Source organism: Gopherus evgoodei, chromosome 16, assembly GCF_007399415.2.
Source record: "Gopherus evgoodei ecotype Sinaloan lineage chromosome 16, rGopEvg1_v1.p, whole genome shotgun sequence".
NCBI classification, from domain to species: domain Eukaryota; kingdom Metazoa; phylum Chordata; order Testudines; family Testudinidae; genus Gopherus; species Gopherus evgoodei.
In genome coordinates this window covers 24,087,090-24,110,678 of record NC_044337.1, presented here as the reverse complement: position 1 = coordinate 24,110,678, position 23,589 = coordinate 24,087,090, and the positions used below count along the sequence as shown (strand labels likewise).

General features: G+C 45.3%; 1 protein-coding gene across 7 annotated transcripts in view; it reads left to right on the top strand.

Annotated features, from left to right (window-relative positions):
• The window catches only part of NR6A1 (nuclear receptor subfamily 6 group A member 1), a 189,771-nt gene that overhangs the window by 142,709 nt on the left and 23,473 nt on the right, over positions 1–23,589 (top strand). For all 7 annotated transcript variants that reach the window (XM_030535637.1, XM_030535644.1, XM_030535640.1 and 4 more), the window contains 2 exons: positions 11,268–11,498; positions 20,554–20,609. In XM_030535637.1, coding sequence (XP_030391497.1) covers positions 11,268–11,498; positions 20,554–20,609 — 287 coding nt within the window. The remainder of the gene's footprint in view (positions 1–11,267; positions 11,499–20,553; positions 20,610–23,589) is intronic.

The following is a 23,589-nucleotide window of genomic DNA, read 5'->3' as shown; positions in this document are numbered from 1 at the left end:
TTCTCCTGCTCTCTTCATCCCTTTATAGCCTTTCTTCCCCGCTCTTTTGTTCTCTGCCTCTTTCTCTATATTTTTTCTCCCCTTTTATTCTCCCTTCTCTGCTCCACCTCTCACCCTTCCCCCACTTCTAGTTTATTCCCCACTCACTTCCTGCCATCCATCCTCATTCACTGTCTTACCCCACCAGCACATGCACTCATATTCACCCACTTGCTGGATCATGCTGACTCCCCCTACCTTATGGCTTCAGCTGCTCTGATCCCATTTTGAAGGCAGCAATGTCTCCTGGGCATCTCTAGTCCTGCTGAAATACAGTTATGCTACCCAGGCCACTTTGCTTCTGCTCTCCCTCGACACAACTTAAAGGAGCAACCATTTCCAGGCTTGCTGTCTTCTCTCAGAGGAAGGGGGAAGTAGCCTCAGCAGCTCTGCTCTCTGGCTTCACTTTCCAACTTGACTGGGGGAATGGGGAAGGTGGCACCGAGGTCACTCTATTTCCCCTTCCCCTCCTCAGAAAAACAGTACAACATCTTGACTGCCCTAGTTAACAGTAATGGGAACCAGGATCCTATCTCCTTAAACTGTAACCTCTTTGGGGCAGGCACTGCCTCTTTGTTCTGTGAACTTGTGGGCTCCTAGTTCATGACTAGGGCTCTTAGGTGCTACTACAATATAAATAAATGCTGCTCAATACCTTAACCTGATTTAAAATCAGTGTGTATATAGTACATTAACAGAATGTTAAGGTTGCAGAGTCATGCACTGAAGTTGGGAAATGCCAGAAATAAGGTTGCTCCTGCAATCTTGATTAGCACCTTTGTGCATATGTGATAGGATCTTTCCCACCGTTACCTAGGAAACGTGGTAGAGCCAGGAATGGAACTCTGGACCTAGGTCCCAGTCCAGTGTCTTTAGAGAGAAGAGCATGTCCTTCTGCACCTGAGTTCCTCTGCCTCACTCACTGTCTTCCTCCTAGAACAAGTAATTTGATGACCTTAATAAAGACTATATCATGAATAGACTTGGCAGAATTGGGCTTTATTTTTTATAATTTCAATGGATAATATTGATTTTTATTTATTTAAATTTTCATACTTGTGAAGAATTAAGGGAGGATGTCAAACAATAACTATTTAATAACAGTAGATGTTGAGATTCAAAAAGTTAAAGCAGAAATTGGATATTTTGACACGTGATGTTGACAAAGTAAATATCCTTAAATCAAACCCTTAAATTCTGAAGCAGTATTTTTCTTACCTTGCCCACGTACAGGTCTGTTGCATCTTAGGTGGGGGTTCCGTTCCGCGGTTATCGCGTAAAGCGAAAACTGCATATAGTCCAAACCCCAAGCCCTTTAAATCCCACCTGCAGCTCCGGCGGCAGGGCCGGGAGGGGGAGGGCATTTAAAGGGCCGGTGGAGCACTTTAAATGCCCCTCCAGTCCCGCTGCTGGAGCTGCGGGCGGGATTTAAAGGGCTCCGTCAGGCTTCCCGCCACGATGGGGAGCCCGGAGCAGCCCTTTAAATCCCGCCCACAGCTTTGGCAGCCAGGCTGGGGCTGGCATTTAAAGGGCCCAAAGCTCCACGGTAGCTGGAGCCTCGGGCCCTTTAGTTAGTCCCAAGGGCTACCAGCCATCCCTGCAGCTGGGAGCTCCCTGGGTGATTTAAAGGCCCTGGGACTCCCAGCCACAGCTGGTGCCCCAGGAGCTTTAAATCTTGAGGCCACGTCCCCGCCCGGACTCCAGGCCTTTCAGCGTAAAGCTGAAATCGCCCATGTTAAATGCGCGTAAGTTGCGAGAGACCTGTATAAATTTCAGTTATTGTCAATGGAAATATTTTTCCTTGGTCTGTGTGTGTGTATAGTGAAATCGATGTTTACCAATATCTATCAACAAAAATATAATCCTTCCAAGCCAGACTATAGTGCGTACGCACAAGGGGGCTAAGGATGTAAAGAGAACCAGTTAACTGGTAAGCTTTAGTCTTACTGGTTAACCCACCTTAACTATTAACTCTCAACTCTGGGGACGGCCAGAGTGGGCGACCCCATCCCTGCGCCAGGCGGCATGACCCAGGCTCCTCTTGCTTTAATCAGTTAACCAATTAAATGATATAATTTAATAGTTTAAATGGTTAACTTTTAAAATATTTACATCCCCATAGGGGGCTAAATTAAGGCTGCATGAACAACCTTTATTATGCCACTTCCTAATCTGAATTCTTGATTGGCACTCAGCCCAGCCACTTCCCCTACACCAAGGGGCCTAACTGTAGCTGCTGCTAATGCTTGGGCTTGTCTTCTCTATCTGGAGCAGGGGTTCTCCACCTTTTTCTTTCTGAGGCCCCCCCGAACATGCTTTAAAAACTCCCCAGCCCCCCTGTACCACCACAACTGGTTTTCTGCATATAAAAGCCATGGCCAGTGTTACAGGGCAGGAACCAGGGCAATTGCTTGAGGCCTCATGCCACAGGGCCCCAAGCTTCAGACCCATATGGCGGGGCTTCGGCTTTCTGCCTTGGGCTCCAGTGAGTCTAATGCTGGCCCTCCTTGGCAGACCCCCTGAAACCTGCTCAAGGCCCCTCAGGGGACCTGGACCCCTGGTTGAGAACCACTGATCTAGAGTTCTAGTTCCATGCCTCAGAGCAGGCTCAGTGCCTTTGTCATGTCCGAGAACTCCACGGAGCGAGCCTGCTTAGTTAGGGCTAAAACCCATGGAAGTTTATGCCAATATAAATTTGTTAGTCTCTAAGGTGCCCCAAGACTCCTCGTTGTTTTTGCTTATAGAGACTAACACGGCTATCACCCTGCAGCCTGCTTAGTTAGGGTGACCATACATCCTGTTTTGGCCAGGACAGTCCCTGTTTTAGGCCCTATCTTGGCCATTCTGACTTCTTTTTGGCAAAACTATGCATTTGTGCCGTTTGCTCTTGACAGCTGATCATCAGTTGGCAAGAGCAAACTGGACAAATGCAGAGTTTTGCCAGAAGAGTTGGATGTGATCCCATGTGTGTGTGGTGGGAGGGGGCAAGCAGCTGTGCTGGAGGGAAGGCTAGAGAGAGCAGTTTGAACCGGACAGCTGCAGGTACGAGAGGATGGCAGGGAGGCTAGAATCCACCCTGCGTGTGATGGGGGAGGCCTGAGGGGAGGGGAACTCTGGGAGGATGCCAGGGGGTCTTGGACTGACCCTGCATGCTGGAGGGAGAGAGGGGACCTCGGGCCAGCCCTGGGCAGGAGAGCTGGGGCTGACCCTGTGTGCAGGTGAGAGAGTGGGGCCTCAGGTGGCCCTACATACAGGTGGGCAGAAGGGGGCTCTGGCTGGCCCTGCACTGGCAGGAGTGCGGAGACCTCGGGCCGGCACAGGACTTGGGCTAGCCCCGCACAGGAGCACAGGGGGTCTTGGGCTGACCCATTTGGTGTCCCATTTTCCATTTGGGAAAATATGGTCATGCTAGTTAATGGAATGTTCACAGGCATTGGCAGAGTGTCTCTAACAAAATCTACTGAGCATCCGCAAATAGCAGCTTTCAGAGGCTTATATCTTGGTCAAAATTGGGTGGATTTTCATGGGGAGAACAAAAGACATTTCTCTGACTCAAGGACTATCCTCCTAACAAATTTAAAGTTCCTCTTTCAAATGCTGGGGGAGATAGAGCTCTTCAAAGAAGCTGTCGGAAAAACTATAGCTCTGGCAAAACAACCTATTTTTCACTATCATTGTACTCAGAAACAGCTGAGCCATTTTGGTTGAAATAAAAAGAAAATCAGCTTAAGGCAGAGGAAATTTCAGTCCGAACAGTTAGTTTGGTTAAATTAATAAGCAGCTGAGAACTGGTTTATAATAGAGTTTCAGGCAATCTTAATGGTCGGCATCAGTACTGTCTCTGATAATAGTTTATGGGAATTGGTCTAACCTTTTCAGTGTGGCAGACTCCTATTTGTCCACCAGTGCCTGAGCCATCAGCCCCCTCTCAGCTGTTTCACCAGTTGGAGTTGAGGGCCCTAGGCTCTCCCAAAATACTCCCAATTTCCAGGTATTCTCCGGGTGGAAATTACTCTGAATACCATGTGCTGGATCTCAATCCCACTGTACACATTAACTATTAGTTATTCTATTAGTAACACTTCAAAAGGTGTCAAGGGGTGACTAGATTACAGTCTGTAAGCGTCTACAGGGGGAACAAATGTATAATAATGGGCTTTTCAATCTAGCAGAGAAAGGTTTAACACAATCCACTGTCTGGAATCTGAGGCTAGACAAATCAGACAGGAAATAAGTCAAATATTTAACAATGAAAGTAATTAACCATTGTAACAGTTTACCCAGGGCAATGGTGGATTCTCCATCACTGACCATTTTTAAATCAAGATTGAATGTTTTTCTAAAATATATATCCTGGGAATTATTTGGAGGATGTTCTCTGGTCTGTGTTATACTGGAGGTTAGACTAGATGATCACAGTGCTCCCTTCTGGCCTTGGAATATGTGATGGAATAGAAGCCAAATCAAACAAGCAGCTTTTAACTTGATCCTTAAACTATGACCCTGATATTGTAGCGCTGTATGTTCTGAATAAAAAGAATCAAAATTCCACAGCTGAGGAGCATGGGATATAGTCAGTACATGTGGAACACACAAAGTCCATTTGAAGATGGAAGGAGAAGAGTGAGCAAATGCCAATGAAATGAGAGAGGATGGAATCTTGCAAAGATCAAACTCATAAACTAACCTGAGCCAGCTGCACTCACAAGTGTGTGCTGAAAAGCCCCAGCTGCTGAATTCTGTGCCTACTGGCGATGCTGAATTACAACAGCTGGAAGCTGGAAGCTGGATTAATGAGGGATTTACAGGAGCCAAATTGGAATAGATGGCAACTGATTCCCCCCTTCCCCGGTAGCATACTCAGGACTGGCTGTGACAAATACAGCTTCAGCAGTTATGGCGTTAGACTGTGGGAGCAGTGGTTAGAGTTCAGCTATGTTTAATACTCATTTACCACATCTTTCTCCCATGATTTCAGCAAAGGGGCCATCAAACAGTCTCAGTCGGACACCCAGAAATGTAAGTAGTTCAAAAAACAGGACAAACATCCATCTTACATTTGTTTTTCCATTCACTTATTAAAATTAAGTAGGGGGTTTATGGGCAAAGATCCTCTTGTAATATGTAAACACTTCAAGGAAAGCAGAAAGACTTTGGGACTGAAGTTGTTTTAACGAAGCAGCAGCAAGAGAACGAATAGACACTGCTGGGACTTTTTATAAAAAAAGAAAATGAAATGTCTGTCTGGCCTCTGTTCCTTAGTGATAACATTTGGCTCAGGAAGTGCTGGCAGTATCCACCTTACGAGGATCAAAAATATAATGGGCAATTGCTTTGGATGCTGATAGAATCTGTGTATAAGTGAGCTTAGATGCCTGGTTTCCTGTGCACAGTGTTAAGCTGATTATCAAGAAGAAATTGAAGGAACTAAACCCAGGCTGAGTTACAGTATGTTCCTGGTGGGAAACATTTTAAAGTGCACCTAGTCATGATAGGACATTCCTGATTCAGAAAGTGTGTGTGTGTGTCTTGTTACTTTTCATTCTTGGAGCTGCTCTTCTTGAACTGGAAGTGTGATCACAAAACATACTTGTTTGCTGTTATGTACAATGAAATGGCAAATCATATTTCTTTATTCACTGTAAACGCTATTTAGAAAACAGATTTCACTTGCACCTGATTCCAATTCCAGTTGGGCCACCCCCATTTGAGTCATTAATTTCAGGGTCTTAGCAACACAATCGAAGAGATGGGGGCTTGTTATGTGAAAAGGCTCCTACCTACAGGAAACTTATATTTCTCTAATTCAGTTAAAAAGATTGTTTCTCTGAATATTTTACACTTGCTCAGACTGAAGGTTGATGTGATTAAATTATAATTTGAAAATGGTAACAGTGCAAACATACTCAGTTCAACTCTGTACTTTCTCTCTGAACATACTTGAATAACATCTATTTTTTACATTCAGTTTGTGTTTTAACAAAAAATTATAATGGTTAAAAATATGTTGTGTATGTGATTTGCGTGGGATGACAAGAGTTAAAGCTTATTTGGCCACGGTAGGGACCTTCTGCAGAAAAAGGCTTTACATATAAGTTGATAGAATTATTTTAAGCACAACTGACTTCTAATGTGAAGTAAGATTTAGGTCTAGCTGTGTAGATACAAGATAATGAGAATACATCTAGGTTAACAGTCAGTTGCTTTAGCCATCATTTACTTTATTTTTCTTTCAGTTTGACATCTCTGTCTATGAAAATTACTACATGCCCACTGCAATCCTTCCTGAGCCATGCATCAGCCCTATTCTGTCTCAGTGGGAACATTATTGTCTTAAGATACCAAATTTAATACGACAGCTCCTATTGCTGGGAATAGTACAATTTACATTTTTTCATCCAAAAGCCTCTCATTAAGATTTGTAAAGGGAATTGGCTGGATTTTTTTCTTTGTGTCTTAACCTTATCATTTGTATAGTAATGTTGATTTGGATTCTTGTGTGTCAGTTGCACAGTAAAGCTTTTGCTGATACTCCTGGGGTAAAACAGAGAGACATCCCATCTTTCTGGTGTCTCATACCTGCCTGAACAAAACACAAGCTATACCATTCGTCTTTATATAGCAGAGATCAATGTGTATCTGTTGGCCAAATTCTCTCTGCTTTTGCTCTCGGATCATGTCTGTTGACTTAGAGCAAAGCTTTCCATGTGAAAGTCCAATTTGGCTTCTGCCAGCCACCTCCAACTCATTCACATGGATTTATTTCTGCCATATGGAAACCTGAGCACCGAAGCAAGTCTGTCATGCCTGCCAAGCTACCCACTCCACCCCAGTCACGATTCTGCATATGCCGGTAGTGCTGCTGTTTGTACTCAGTTTGTGCTGTATCGCTTTTTCCCTCTGCCCCGAGTCGAGTGCTATCCTCTCCTCTCACACGAATGTTGAACTAAGGAGGTCGTGCTGTGGCCCTGGCAATGCTGCTAGCACAGTACCTCAGAGAGGAGAAGCAATCTGTAGGAGGAGTAAGACACAGCATAGTATTTAAATTGATGTGCTAATGCTCCCCAGTGTCGTGCCTCCAGTCTGCCTGAGAATCTGGAATCCTCTGAAATCCATCATTGTCAGAACTAATCTCTTATAAACTTGTGTTTTCCTCTAAGCTTTGGACAGGTATTGGCATTTTCTTAATATATGGCACATATTTACTGTTAATATCCGATATCGAGCAGAATGTTTAAATGAAAACTAAGATAAAATTGAAAATAAAATATGGATCTTGGAGGTAATGTGATATCCATGGACCACATTAGTAAGAAAATGTGTCACTCAAGCCTTTGATCTCAGCTCTGTTCTTTATTAACTACAGTTAAAAGAAACACATGAAATGGGATCACGGGAAGCCATGAAGTCTCTCATTTTGACATTGAAGTATGGTGATGTAAATTCTGCTGTAATGTTGCATGTGGAATAAAGAAAAATTACATTTTTGTAACATGATTAGGGTATTATAATGGAAGACAGTTATTGCAATGTAAAATAATCACTTTCCAGAATACAAACTGCCATTTATTTGACGAGCCCTAGTGTAAGTGGGGGAATTGTCCTGCTATTGTGCGGAACTTTCCTGGCTTATACACTACCCTGGTGGAATTGGTTAGCAAAAGGATCGGAGTCCTCGCTCCTACTCCCTTGACCCAGAGGCCTGCCTGCCTGACCTTGAGGATTCCCCTCCCACTCTCCTGTGTGACAGTGTCCTTGTAATCCTGACAAGGCTGGGCCCAGGATTCCTGGGGGGCTCGACACCTAATCTTCTTGTGGTTACCTAGGACAGGGCAGGACTGCCCGGAGGGTGGGGGGCAAGTGGGGCAATTTGCCCCAGGCCCTGCAGGGGCCCCCATGAGAATATAGTATTCTATAGTATTACAACTTTTTTTTATGGAAGGGGCCCCCAAAATTGCTTTGCCCCAAGCCCCCTGAATCCTCTGGGTGGCCCTGGGATGGGCTAGGATGTCCCCACTCCAGGGTACTCTCTCCGCTCTGGACGCTTCCCTGATCCACTGATCATTGCATATAGTTCAAAGGCAATACAATTTATTAAACAGCAATCAATTAAAAAAATAAGGAAAAAAGGGTAAGGTTAAAGGAAACCAGTAATCCCACTCTGCGCGCATGGGGAAACCAAAACCAGACCTGTCTGGAGCAGAGAGGAAGTTCACAGTCTGTTCCTCACATGTGCTGCAGGCAGGACCATCCCTAGGGTGATGCGGGGCCCAAGACATTAGAAACTCAGGACCTATCTGCCTGGGGGTGCTCTCCTTGGCTCTGCCCAGGCCCCGCCCTCACTCTACCCCTCTCCCCAAAGCCCCACACCACCCTGCCGCTTCCCTTCCCAGTTCCACCTGCTCCCTCAAGCAAGCTGCGAGCTGCGCTCTGGCTCCTCACCCCCAGCACTTCCTGACACCGCGTAACAGCTGATCCACAGCAGGTGGTAGATGCTGGGGGGGGGAGGTGCTGATCAGTGGGATCTGCTGGGGGAGTGGGAGGTGCTGGTAGGGGGGCTCCTTGCCCCCCCTGCCCACCTACATGCCATTCATCTCCCTACCCCATTTGCCCTCCTGCCTCACCTCCCCGCCCGCAGGGCTCCCCAAAGCATGGGGCCTGGGGCAGTTGCCCCAATTCACTGTATCCAAGGGATGGCTCTGTCTGCAGGGATGCTGCAGGTCAAACACTTGCTCTGGCAGTGGCCACACACCCTAAGGTTCTAGGTGGGAGGGCCCTTCTCCCCAGCCTCAGCTCATCCGTTGGGGTTATGTTTAAGGCCCTTCCAAATTCATGACCATGAAAACCACATCACGGGCTGAAATCTGGTCTCCCCCCCTGAAATCTGGTCTTGTGTGCGTTTCCTTATACAATTCCTTATACAGATTTCATGGGGGGAGACCAGCATTTCTCAATTTGGGGGTCCTGATCCAAAAGTGAGTTGCAGGGGGTCAAAAGGTTATTTTAGGAGGGTCACGGTATTGCCACCCTTACTGCTGCACTGACTTCAGAGTTGGGTGGCTGAAGAGCCGCGGCTGTTGGCCGAGTGCCCAGCTCTGAAGGTAGCACCCGCCAGCAGCAGTGCAGAAGTAAAGGTGTTAATATCATACCAGGCCATTCTTACTTCTGTGCTTCTGCCTTCAGTGCTGGGCAGCGGGAGAGTGACGGGCCCAGCTCTGCAGGCAGCAGTACAGAAGTAAGGGTGGCAGTGGCAATACCAGACCACACCACCCTTATTTCTGTGCTGCTGCCGGGCGCAGCTCTGCTCAGAGCTGGACTCCTGACCAGCAGCCGCCGCTCTCCAGCTGCCCAGCTCTGACAGCAGCGCCACTGCCAGCAGCAGCACAGAAGTAAGGGTAGCAGTATCACACCCCCTCCTACAAAAACCTTGCGACCCCCCCCATCTCCTTTTTGTGTCAGGACCTCTACAATTACAGCACTGAAATTTCAGATTTAAATAGGTGACATCATGAAATTTAGAATTTTAAAATTCCTATGACCATGAAATACATCGAAATGGACTGTGAATTTGGTAGTGCCCTAGTTCTGATCCCTCTCCAGGTCTGGCCTGCAAGACCGCTTGGCTTCTCCTGGCACTGGGCCTTCAGCCAGGGTCCCCCTTGTGCTTCCCAGCTGCTCACTGCATCTGGCTCTAGACTGCTCCAGCTCAGCTCCCTGGACTGCTCCTCTGGTTCTCGCTGGCTCTGCTCTCTCCTTAGCTCAGCCCTTCTGGCCAGGCAGGTCCAGCTCACCTGAAGGATGGGACCCCATGCTCCAGACTCCCTCATTGACCTTTCCCCATTGGCCCTGGGGATTGTTAGACTCAAGGTCTTTATCTTATTGGCCCTTTCCCTTTCTTTTGGTGCTGGGAGAGGGCCAACCAAAAAAACACAGTTTCAGTAAGGTGCCAACAGTTCCCTAAAGTTTGTATAATTTTTTTGTTAAATTAACTTACTGGGCCAATGGAGCACTTCTGTGGGGTTTCTTTTTAAGGCATCTTAGACTTTGCTCTATATTACTTCCTCCTTCTCACCACCATTAGAATTACTGCTCTTGATCTGCTCTGAATTCTAAAATTTAAATTAAAATGAAATGCTATATTTGTTTGTTATGGTTGCAAATGGGTTTCCTGGAAAGTCTAGATTTAACATATTACTGAAGATTTCAGGCCTGGGAGTGGAAGGAGAAGCCCCACTATTAGCTGATAATGAATCACTTTTCCTAATCTGTTATTCTGTTGCCCCTTGGAAACTGAAACTGATCAGAAGCCTAGCTCTTGGATTATTGTGGTCTGGGTGGGTATATTATTAGTGCAGTTAAGAAACCTTCGCTACTTATTTCAACTCCTTCCTTTGCGTTACTTGGGAAGGAGGCCAGCATCTCTCTGCTATGGTATTATCATGGTGCTGGAGTCTGATGTAAATGTGATGCAATCTCGCTTGGCCACTTTTTAGGTCATTTATTTATTAGTGGGTAGCAGATGGCAGGGTTAGGGGAAATATCCAAGTGTCTGTAAGTGGTACATGGAAGGGGGAGTGCAAAAGAGCAAGTACTGTCTCTCTCTGTCCTATTTCTCTCTTGTAGTATGGTTTTGTTTGTTTGATTTGATTTTTTTTTCAAGGAGCAGGTTTGGCTCTCCCTTCTCAGATCCTTGTGTGATGCTGAAGTCTGCAGTGGAAGACTGTCAGTTCCTTACAGGAGACACCATGTTTTATATCTCTAATCTAGCCACACCTTCCTTAGGGGCAATAATGTTACAGAATAATGCTGTGGCTACCCAAGGACAATCTGCTGCTTGGATTTCAAACCATTAGATGCTCATCCTTTCTTGTTAAATGTCTTCAGTGTCAACACACTTATGCTAAAATCTTCTTTAATATTTAATTTGAAATTAGGCCATTTCTGAAATTGAACTGGGATGTCTTTCCCATGCATACTTCAGCCATATTCTGTAGCCTCTCACTAGTGCTAATGGTTGCCTTGGTGCTGTCAGGAGTATGCTGTGTGTCTGTATGCCAGGAGCCTCACAAGGCTCTGCTTTGTGGGTGTACAGTGATATAATTTTCATTGTTGTAGGTATGGGGTGTGAGGGTGGAGGCACGCATATCTCACTGAATAAGGAAGGTTTCAGATCATTTATTTTTTCAGGCATGCCATTTTCTGACTACAAAGTGTTGTTTTTCTTCCAGATGACCGGGTTGATCAGCGAACCTGCCTTATCTGTGGAGACAGAGCTACAGGTCTGCACTATGGTATCATCTCCTGTGAAGGCTGCAAAGGGTTTTTCAAAAGGAGCATTTGCAACAAGCGGGTTTACAGATGCAGTCGAGACAAGAACTGTGTCATGTCACGCAAACAGCGAAACAGATGCCAATATTGCAGGCTGCTCAAGTGCCTCCAGATGGGAATGAATAGGAAAGGTAAAGAGAATTAAGTTTCTTTAATTGTTTAGTGTGCACACAGGGCAGAACATTGCAGCCAGTTCCTCTGTGTGACAGAAGCCACCTCTTTCTGTGAGAGGGTAGAAAGATTTCTTCTTTTGTTTGAGTTTTTGGTACCTTCAAAACATAACATTTTGGTTTTCTTTAAACAGTCAGCTAAAAACTAACAAGAATATCTCTGTGCTCCCATGGGGGACTGGATGTCCCCTTCACTCATTATTTTGGTTTGGTGCAAAAGACAGTATTGGTTCAGTTTACTATCAGTGTTTGCTGTGGTCTGGGAGTCTGTGCTGGATGTGGACAGTACCTGTCAAACTACTCAACTGACCTGCCTTGACACTGATGTATCATTTTATCATTGCTAGTGACACTACAGACTGGTGTCTGATTGAGGAGGCACTTTCATTTTAACTCCCAGTTTTCAGGAGTTTATCATATTCCCCAAATTACTTTTCTGGGGTGAAAGTTTTCAAACCTTCTCATTTTCGAGGTACATTTTTGAGAGAGTATTATCTTATTTGACCACACGAAGGGTGACAAACTTGTGATTGCCTGTTAACAGAAAAGGCAAATATCAGCGTGCTTTTGTGTTATACAGGTAGAGAGGGTTAATCCAGTTCAGGTACTGAATTTCCTCCCTACTTAAATGTAGAGCCCTGCATAGGATCCGCACCCAATCCACGTCCTCCAGGGTCAACCTGCGATCTGACACGCAATCTGCTAGCTGTCTTTTACCTGTATCCGCAGCAGCAAGCCATCTCACAAGGGCTGGGGGTGGGGAGAAGGAGCGAGGGGGGGGAGCGGGACTGGGGGTAAGGGGCAGAATCTCAAGGAGAAGGTGTGGTGGGGGCAGAGGGAAGGAGTGTCGCATCGCATGCTGCTCCCAGGGGCTCACGAGCAATGGCACATAGCAGCCGCACTATGTGTTGCATCACAGTGGGGCGGAGGGGTGAGGAGCTGGATCCCTGCCCACTCCAATACCCATGGCCAGGGACGGGCCCTGCTGCCCAAGAGCCGGCAGGCCGGACCCAGGACTGGGAGCGCAGCCAGTGCTGCTGAGCCATGTTAGGGTTAGAGCATGTTAGTGCTGCTGAGCCATGGTGGGGGCTCTGGCGCTGCCCAAGGGGCCCGAGCTGCTGGACAGGAAGTGGCGCAGCAAGTGGGTGCCACTGGCTGTTAGCCCTGAGCGTGCTATGCCCCCCCCCCGGCTGCCCAAGCCGGGCACCGCAGGCCAGGCACCACTGGTGAGTAGAGCCATTTGTGTTTGTATCGGCATCTGATCTACTATCCGCAAAAGTGGTCTGTGGATATCTGCGGATTTGCAGAGCTCTGCTTTAAATGTCTTTTATGTTTTCTGTGGGAATACAGTTTTCATCTCCTGCCTTCAACTTTAGGGAAGAGAGGCTAGTGTAGACAAGGCCTGTGTGTGCTGGCTCCAAAACAGTTCTATCAAAACACTGTGGAGTTGCAATGAGCGGGGGGAAATTGACAGCTGACACCATTTTAAAAATGGGAATTAAAATTGTTCACCGTGATCAGCTCAATGAGGGTAACAGTGCAGCACCTTCCTTGCATGTTGTCTTTCACTTTTGAAATACATGCCAGCTCGTTTGTGCCATGCTAAGGAAACCAGTGTTTGTGCCTCCATTACTAGAATTAGAAAAGTGACTTTTGCTAAGATTGATTTTTAAAATGTAACCAAACATGACATTCTAGCAAGGACAAATGTTTTTGGAAAGGGCAGGGGAAGGGACTTTTACTATAGTTACCATTTGTTGGATTACTCCTCCCTGAAACAGCTTTAAATAGCCATTTAAAAAATCCCTAGAGACTACAGAAAGGCCTTGAAAATTAGGGACAGTAAAAGATTTCACGGACATCAGGAGTGCCTGACTCTTTAATCACAAGCCACAGTTAGACCTTTCCTTAATCATCCCCTAAGAATTTGCCATTTTACACTTAAAACTTTCTTCATGAGATGGTTCTCTTGTATCGTAATAGTTCCTGAATAGTCTGCCTCTTTTCTGCCAGGTATAGCTTCAAGAAGGGTGATGCAGAGTAGGAGCTCTGCACTTTCAATTTGGGGAGTTCTGTAATGTAATCTTCTCATGTAGATGAAGTGTGGAATACACTGATCAGATTGAAAATCTGTTGCATTAGCTTCTTCTTTAGTCTGATGTGCTTGCCCCTCTACTGCCAAGGGAAAAATCCATTTGTTTTAGCTCGTGTGGTAGCTCACTGCATTTGTATCAGATAGCTGTTAAAATAATTGTGGAATGGTCACATAAATTACAGTCCAAAAACTGTCGGAATCAGTGGAGGGAGAGGAGTCATGGGCAACAGTTTTATAATGGAATATTCACTTCAGGCATTGTCTATGAAAAGACCTAAAGTAAATCTTGGTTATATTTCCTTTCAGCTGAACACTGACAGAAGCAACTGTTCTAAAATGCCATGCAGCATCAGATAATATGGCTGGCATTTTGCTCATAGGATGACTGATGTGTGGTAACTGAGCCATGCAGGGTTTTTGTAATCTAGGGCACATATGATGCTCGTTTTTAATTTAAGTAGAAAAGTGCTCTTGTAAAGAAGTTTTTTGATGTGGTTAATTAGCCCATCAAATCCCTGTTTTAACTTGAAAAGGATTGTTTTTACTCTTTCCTGGAATAAAGAACTGATTTTTAAAAACTAACCTTCCTAGTATGCATTTGTGTTCACTGACACATCAACATTTTGACCATTTAAATCTTGGGAATGTGGCCTCCTAATTTTTAAAAGCAGTTTGTTTTTTTTTAATTTAGCAACAACAAACAGGAAATTGAGTAGAACTGGGTGAAGCTGTAATATAGTGATTGTTCAGGCTCGTGGCTTTGATATGCATAGAGGGTATTAGGCCTCAGAAGGCAAGTGAGTAGTCATTGTGGGAAAGGCTGCTTCCTGGATTCAGAAGCAGAAATGTCATTTCTTTTAAACCCAGCTATCAGTTCTAAGACTGTTATCACCAATCTGAAAGCCACTCAGCAAATTCATTCTTAGATGCTCTTACAGTCACTAAACCCAGAGCTCCACAAATACTGTTTTATAGTGAAACCCCTGTTCGAGATGAGATGGAAAAACATGATGCCCTGACAATTTGTGCTCATAAAAGATCCGAGGGCATTTTGCTCAGTAGGAACAAGGGTTAGTCCTGGCTAAATTTAAACTTGGAGAATGTTATTTTCTGAGTAATCAAAACTCCACAGGGTTGGAGAAATGGTCAGTTCACTCTCCTGGTTGGTGTGCTTTGCCTCCTACCTTCTCATAGATGTTACAATGCTGAGTCTATCAATGAGAGGCCGTTGGCACACCAGAAATGCACTACCTTCACCTAGCAGTTGTCAAAGACATCATCAAAACTATACAGGAATCTCTTCTTTAAATACCGACCCTCAAAAGTTTAAACCTCCATTGCTCCTAGAGCGGCTGATGGGGGATTACTGTGAAGTGATGCAGGCCTCATTCCTTTTAGCTCCCACTTCATTCCAAGTCTCTGCCCTGCAATGGGCGATGGAATCCCAGTTTTCAGTGGGCTCTGGTAAACTGCAGAAAACCTTTAATCTGCCTTTGTACATAGGGAGACACCCAAGGTGTGACTGGGCTGTTGAGTCTCCCGTGTTATCCACTGGAGGTTACAAAGACTGGGAGCATTTGCCTATGTTATAAGTTATCTAATGTAAACTTATCATTTATGTTCCAAGGATTCTATATTTGAAAATATTTTTTATTACAAGAATTCATGTGTGGTGTTTCTGGTTCAGAAAGCATCTAAAAACAATCTTTACAAAGTATGACCTGTAGTAAAGGTCTTCAGAGAGAGTTAGAATTGGAAGCACTTTGATAATGGCCCATGTGGCTTTGTGTTATTGCATGTACTTATTCCATTCTCTCAATTTTTTTTTCCTTTCTCCATTTTAATTATGGAATCCCCCCCCCCCTCCAGCCTTATAACTGTCATCCTTGTAATAGGCCCTTCTATTTAGATATTTTTTCCACTTATTAGATTATGGGCAGAGTTAGTTACACAGAAGGTTTTCCAGTTGTGGCATTATGTGGGCGTAGTTGCCTTCATTTGTGATCTGCACAAAGATACTGATGGATGTCCTTCAGGGTTTTATTCTAAATGGTAAGTCTCAATATTTGAAGGCTTTAGCTGCTGTTCATTCGGAAGGAAACAGCGACATCTCCTGGTTATTGCTCGGGCATACCACATTGAAATACACACTAGTTTTCCTTTCTTTCCTTCCTTCTCCTGGGAAACTCCATTAATTAATCTCCTTGAAGAGCAAAGTCAAATAGTCAGGGCTTTTTCTGCAGATGAAAACCAGATGTTCTCTTAGAATGGTAAAAAGAGGGTAACTGGTAACAACATTATTTATAGATGTTTACGACACTCCAGGCTGGATGGCTTTTCAGTTGTGTGTTTAAAAAATAAATTTAATTAAACTTGGGGGGGAGGTATTTCAAACAAGACCTGTGTAACTTATCAAATCACAATGTTCAAAGATAATTGTGGCTCAGCTGTGTTGTTATATGGCTGTTGGGTGGACAAGAAAGTTGCTCATCTTTTTACCCCGGTAGATACCAAGGTTAAAGCATAATTCCGTTATGGCCAGAAAAGAAGTTATAGCATGATTGGACCACAAATATACTTCACAACCATGTTTAAATGTATATTTTTGTAGGTCGGCAGGCCTCTTGGCCTTCACTTGATCGTTGCCTGTTAGGTTCACTCCCTCTGGGACACCTGGCATTGGCCAATGTTGGCAGACAGAATACCGGGCTGGATGGACCTTTGGTCTGACCCAGTATGGCTGGTCTTATGAGTTCAGCTTATAACTTGCCCTTTCTCTACTGAAGAGCCTTTGACAGTGCCTCGTAACCAAGACAGGCAGTGCAGGAATGCTTGGAGAGCAGCTTGTTCTTCACCGTGCATTTCCTAGCATGTAAGTCATGAAAGAAATGTTACACAGGTTAACAGAACTGTTCCCAACACGTGAACCATCACCAAACACCACTTCTACAGGCATAGGCTAGTTACAGAACTGCTAGCACTTCACAAGGAGTAACAACAATATCTATTAAAAATCCCACTTCAAAGCATACTAAATAAATGATGTTTCCAACCATGATTAAAAAAACCCTTTGAGGCAGGCAAAGCACCTTGTAATTACTATTGCATAAGGAAAGGGGGAGTCCAAAATAGGGGTGCCAAACAGCAAAAAGGACTGCTGCTTCCAGATGTGCAGCATCTCTGCAGATCTTTGAATAAAATAGTAATGGTAAGTACAAAGTATCACAAGGGCTTGATTCAGCAGCTCTTCTAAGTTAAAATGTCTCTTGTTTAAACCAAGAACAAATGCAAAGGTTTGAAAGTGAATGAAATATATTTAGATCATGTAAATCTGGCAGTCGGGTTCTGCGCTAGTTGAAATTTATGCAGCACTCTGTCAGACAGAGCAGCCACCAAAGCTCCATAATTATCTAGCTGTGAGCTGACACAAGCATGGATAACCATTTCAAGATCTGAGGCTGAAATGGCTGCAGCCAAGGAATATCCTGTAATCGTAGAGATGACTTAACGTTTGAATTTTAGTGCTTCTCAAAAACTGTAAAAGAAGGCTGAACGAGACCACAGAGTGCGTCCAGGTGAAGCAAACAAAATTTGAATGAAGAACCCAGTTTAAGATTTTCTCTGCTTAAAGTACAACAGACTCCTGTGCATCCTCTCCAAAAATGGTGACTGCACAGTGTTGGCCTGGCAGAAGAAAATATATACAGTGGTATTTTACCCAGCCTCAAAGTGCTGAAAAAAAAATCACCAGTGTCCTAAAGGAATACCAAGTAGTGTGGTGCTTGCATCAGCTGGAGCCCTGATCTGGATTACACCTTTGCTATGAAAACCAGATAAGCAAACAAACTGAAGAGAAGATCCAGCTCAGGGGAAGCGTTACAGTTCAGTGCTGCAGGTAGACAGAGTAGGCTCAAGAGTACAGGAGGTTGTAGCGGGTGTTTGCTATTTGGAGACTGTAGTTGCTCTTCTGGTTCGACATGCCTATTTTGAAGGATGGCTGGCAGCTTGTCAAACCTATTCAGCTGGGAAGTGAGCAGTGCTGGAGTGACACAGCATGCTGTAAAACACAGACCCCATGTGTGTGATGCTAGCTCCCAGGCATCCTTCAGGCATTCTGTATTTCATTAACTCAGCCTTGTTTTATGGGGAATCTTCTCTCTGCTGAACCTAATGAAGAATGCTGCAGCTGTCTCCTTATCAGACTGCCAGACCAGAGGTGATGCCATTTTCTCTGTTCAGCTTTGGCTGTGGTAGCTTCTCCCTTGCCTTGTGGTTCAGGCTGCAGGTTGGCCTCTCAAGGCTTGGGAGTCAGGTCGGCTTGACAGCTCAAGCTGAGCCTCAACTTCCACACTATCGTTCTTAGCTCGGTAGCTCAAGCCCCGCAAGTGAGACTCTCTTGGCCCTGGCTGCGGGGCCCACTCTGAGCTGCAGTGTAAACACACCTTGACGGCATAGCATCTACAAAGTGCTCTGAAGAATGAAAATGTTGGAGAACCTCTGGAACAGTGACTCGCCACTGGGAGTCACTGGGATTATTCTTACTGGGGCTGAAGTTTGTCTTTTTATTTTATTTTTTTACTCCTGCCCCCTTAGTGTGCACTGCTGCATGAATCATTCATCAGACCCTGCAGAGGGAGAGTGAGGGTACCCCACAGCAGCAAGAGGCTGCTTCATAGCTGGGATGAGTCGTCTTCCACATCCAGTTGTGTCTACGGTGGATGGCCAGGAAAGGGATTGTGATCTATGTGACGATTCTTAGGCTATTCAAGACTAAGGGTCATCTTGTTTACCCCCCTCCCTCCAGCCTGAGGGACTCTTGCTTATGCTTAACTGGCTGTCAGCTCCTTGACCAAGCCACCTGTTAGTCACTCAAGCACACTCCTCTGGGCTATGCCAGGTCTTACTTTGCTGTACAATATGTGCACCCCAGTCTCTGAGTCCCTTTGAAGCATTTCCCTGTAATAGTCAGCGACTTGTCCACTGAACACTCACAGAAATTCCAGATGTGCTTCCCCAAAGAACAGTGTACGCCATAGGTGTAGTTTGACTTCTGTATTTGGGGGGGCAGCACCAATCAAGCCAAAAGGGCTGCTCATGTGTAGGTAAATTTCATACCTGCCTAAAGCTTGCAGTTTGGGGGACAGCATCCCTCCCACCTCCCCAAACTATGCCCATGGTGTACGCTCCAGCTTGTATGAGTTGACTCAGGATAAGCACCTTGATCTCAGCACTGAGATATGTTTAGAGTGAAAACAAGAATGTTTATTATCAAAAAGTCAAGATTCAAGTGATAGTAAGTATGAATAGTGGAAACAAATATGGTTACATGTAAAACACAATCATGGCATGCTTTCTAGAGACTAAAGTTAACTAACAGTCTAACCTCCTAGCTAAAAGGGTTTATCCCCCCCACCCCCAAGTGCCTCACAGGGTTTCAATCAAGACTGACAGATTTCATTTTCAAGATGTAAACACACTGTCCATTTGATTCCTACATGCAGGATATGGGGATGCCCCTTTTTGTCTTCTGCTTGTATTCCCCAGTGTTCGCTGTCTGTCCTCAGAGACAGGATAACCACCTGTGGCTTTTCCCTGTGCCCTGTTTCTCTGTTGATTTCACATCTCTGCACTGACTTTGTATGTAAATGAACGTTAGCTTGCAGTGCTTAATTTACATGCTAACAGAGACACAGGTGGATAAACATCTCTTGTCTGTTTTTTGCCTCTGCTGGAGACTCAGACCGTTGTATGGGCTCTGGGAGCCTCTTTTCTGTCTAGATATGTAACATCATATTATGTCAGTACGTACAGCATGTCCCAGGCTTTCCCGAAAGACTTCACGTGACATTTGGTGGTAAACCAGAATGTACTTACCAGAATCAGGGCATTCCGGGAACCTCCTTGCCAGCATTAAGGGGTTATTGGATCACAATTTCACAAACTTGAGAGGGGTTTCATCTGGAAGAATAAGCAGCAGGAGCAGTTGAAATCCTTGGGCACAATGGTCTTTTTCCCATGCAGGATTTCCCTGGTAATAGAAGAAAGAGGGGTTGTGGGAGAACAGAGAAAACACCAATTAGAGGTGGAACTAGCTCTAATTTGAATACAATTGAGACTTTCTATAAATGGTTTGTGAGCCTTTAAGAAATGCAGCCTCACTATTTTAGAAGCCTTTCAAAGGGCTCCTCCTTTTGGAACAAAACTGCTTAACTAGTCAGCCAGCCAGGATTTCAAGTCACTGCTTCACATACAGGCAACTTGTATGTCAAGTGTATCCTTTCCATGCTCTGTGGTGCCTGGAGGAGACCTGACTCTGTGCAATAGCAGGGATGGAAGTGGCTTGTCTTTTGCTCTGTTTGCAGCCTCACCACTAGAGGGAATCAGCTACCACTCTGACAGGACCCTGGTTTAATCCAGAGAGGTGTTTGCTATTGATTTTGTGCACAACATGTAGGCGTATACATCCAAGTACTAATGCAGGGGGTACACACCCTGCTGTGGAGAACATTGCCACTTCAACCAGTTCTCATTAGTGGTGCAGCGGGGTGCTTGTGCTTTCCCTCTACCATCTCTTGAGTTTTCAGGCAATTGGTGGTGATATGGTACTTTGCATTTCTACGGCACCTTTCACTGGAGAATCTGCAATGGCTAGATAAATATTGCTTACATCTCTGATTGCCCCTCTCAACCAAGTAAGTATTTTTGTGGTTCCCATTGCAAGTGGGAATCTCACTGAATCCTACGCAGTCTGTTCTTTCCCCCAGGGGAAATATACATAAGTTGCCTTATTTAACAGAATAAAATTCAGATTCAATGTCTCTGTAGACAACAGGCAATTTCCTGCAGGCCAGGTGTTCTCTGTGTAATAGAACGTAAAAGAATAGTGGTGTTCCTAACCAGCGTTTTGCTCTTTCCTTTCAGCAATCAGAGAAGATGGCATGCCAGGAGGCAGGAACAAAAGCATTGGACCTGTTCAGGTAAGCGTATTTTCACTTTCCCTAATGCAGTGCTCTTCAGCTTTTGTACTGTTTATTAGCCTTTAATCACGTGACACCAGAGCACATTTGTACGCAGACACCATCATGCTACTTCTGAAAGTGGGGAAGGTGAGCCAGTCATTAAGTCATTGAAGGGGGGAAAGCGTCGCTATCCTGCAGGAAGGCTGCATGTGCTCAGAGCTTCCCTGGACATAATTTCTGCTGCCGCATGAGGTAGTCATGAACAATGCACCCCAGGAAGGGGTGGAGGTGGCGGCTATGTAGGTGTTTAGGACTGCCTTGAATGTACTGGATGTTTCTCTTTCGGATCTGTGTTGGCTTCTGCACTGCAGAACCCAGGGAGGTTACTTAGCATCTCGAGGCTCTATGCCATGGAAGCAACAAGGCCCAAGATTTAGGCCTGAATTAATTTGGTGACAATCTTCCAGCCAGCCCTATGTCATTAAGGATGCATTCCATTTAGGCAGCAGATTTGTAAATAAAACCCTGATCTTGCCTGGCCTTAGAGAGACAAGACATGGCCCCAGTGGGTTACAGGTTATCAGCTGGCTGTCATTTTATTCATGTAATCTCTAAACTACTTCATCAGACTATAGGAAACCTTCTGTCCTTCGTAAGTCAGGACAAACACTTCAATCCCTGCAAAGCTCCCAGTAAATCTTGCAGTGTCCGTACCACAATTTCTTAAGTTGTTGCAAGTGGGGCACCCAATAAATGTCTTCCTGATTGATGGGGCAGCATGTCTGGAGATGTCTTATAAAATGCTAGGTAATTTGGCACAATAGCTTCTGCTGAACAAGTGAGAAATGATTGCCATTTTCCAGCCTGCAGCAAGAAAAGCTGTCTTAAAAATACTATTTATTTTAATAAAACAGATGTAGAAAGAGCCTTACATAACATTGTCCATGGCTGTGCATCTATGAAAATCTCTTCTCACTCCAGCACAAAACTCGAGTGGTGGACGGGAGGGAAAGGAAATATGGGTTGTATACCAAAAAAAAGGAGAGAGAAATATCTGAATAATACTGATCCCCGCCCACCTGCTGCTTCTGCTTCTGCTTCATCTGGAACATTAATTCCAAATTTCACTGCCTGTGACAGTCAGCTCTCTGATTTAACTTCATGTGTCTGTAGGGAAATGCTGTAAGGGAGCAAAATGGTCCAGATCTAGTAATTGCCCTGCAGGTGCTAGTCCGATGAGCATTTCACTGTGTGTATGAAATGGGTATGCCTGAAGCTGGAGAATTTTGAAAGCAATGTCCACTTTCCGCACATGCACCCTGGCTCACCTTGCGCCTCCGACTGAGGAGATAAAGGGTAGGGCAGATTGACTGCCTCTCCGGTTCCTTCTCACCACTGCGTGATCTGGGTTGGATCTCCTGTTTCTGATGTTTCAGCTTTTTTCTTGAGCTGTGAAAGTCTATTTAGATCTCTCTAAATAGTTTTAGTATTCGAGAGTTTTGAAGTTTTTTTCTGTCAATTTGTGTTTCATAGTTAGCCAGTCTCTCTGACCTGGAGAGCCACCACCCCTTCCCCAGACTTTCTGTGGCTACTGGACTGTTCCCAGGGCTATGGGCTTCAAAATTAGTGCTTCCTGCCTGTGATCCTCTTACGTCAGTGACAGCCACCAGTGCTGCTTGTACTGCCTTGTGGAAGCCAACATTGCAGCAAGGTGCAGTATCTGCTGTTTGTTCTCCAGCCATACCCTGAAAGGGTGGAACTTCCCCTTAGGAAGCACCTAATGGAAAGGCTCATGAGGCCACTATCAGACTGTGGCTGGGGGATCCGTTCCGCTCCCTGTATATTGGCCTGACTCAGCAAGCAGCATGCCTACCTTCCATAAGGTCTAAATTAGGAGCAAAGGAGTCTACCCTTACAGATCCCTCAGTGGGGTCTTGTTGGGAGAGGAGGGCGCATTCTCATAAGCAGAAGGCTACGTCTTCCTCCAAATCCACTTCAAAGAAGTCGTATGTGGCCCTCCCTAAACTGAGCACTAACTCAGCCCAAGAGACCTTAGTGCATACGAAGTCTGAGGCATGATAAGGGAGCCCACAAGTCTAGGGCTTCATTGACACCATGTCATGATCGGGGTACCAGTATCTCCCAAGCACAAGCCCTGAGTTTCCCCAGGCACCAGTGAAGATCGATAGCTGAGAGCATTGGTTACACATGGTTCCATCTGACTTCAGTGGCTTTGGCATGCTGTCTCAAAATGGTGGTCCTGGTGGTTCAGGAAACAGGACTCTCCTCACTCTGGTAAGAGATGAGACCTTTGCTGCTTCTGATATCTTTGCTCTCCCAGACTCAGAATCTCTCACTCCTTTGGTTCCCTCTCTCTTAAGAGAGAGGTTATGACTCTGCCAGGAGAGCTGGCTTTTTGAAGGGGTTTGTCTCCCTGTCCATCTTTGGGCTGTAATTTCCCTCCAGTGGCAACCGTGTTGGAACGAAAATAATTATTTCCTCATGGGGAGATGAATCATAAGGTCGTCCTCCCTCAAAACACCTTCCTGGAACAGCTTGGGACCAACCTCTGCCTCATCATGCCATTGGTGTCTTAGGGACGACCGCAACACCCATTTGGCCCATCCTTTTGGCTACCCTGGGGGCCATGGGACCAGTACCGTCTCACAGAGTCAGTCTGGTTTGCTGGAGAGTCACCCCTTCCCTCCCCTTTGAGGGACATCTAGAGTTGCCTCCAGATTCTACTGAGGAATAGAAGTACATACTGGATCCAGCAGCTCTACAAGATCAGACGAGATTGGTATTTTCATTGCCAAATGAGGTAGTGAATTCAATGTCTTCAGCCTCCTCCAATGGCTCTAAGCATTTCCAGGAACTCCTTTGTAAAATTGATGGGGAGCTGCAGATTCCTCTTGAGGAGGTTCAGGAGCCTCAGCACAAGCTCCTGAACATCCTTCAGTCCTCCTGCCCCAGTAGAATAATGCTCCTTAGTAATTAA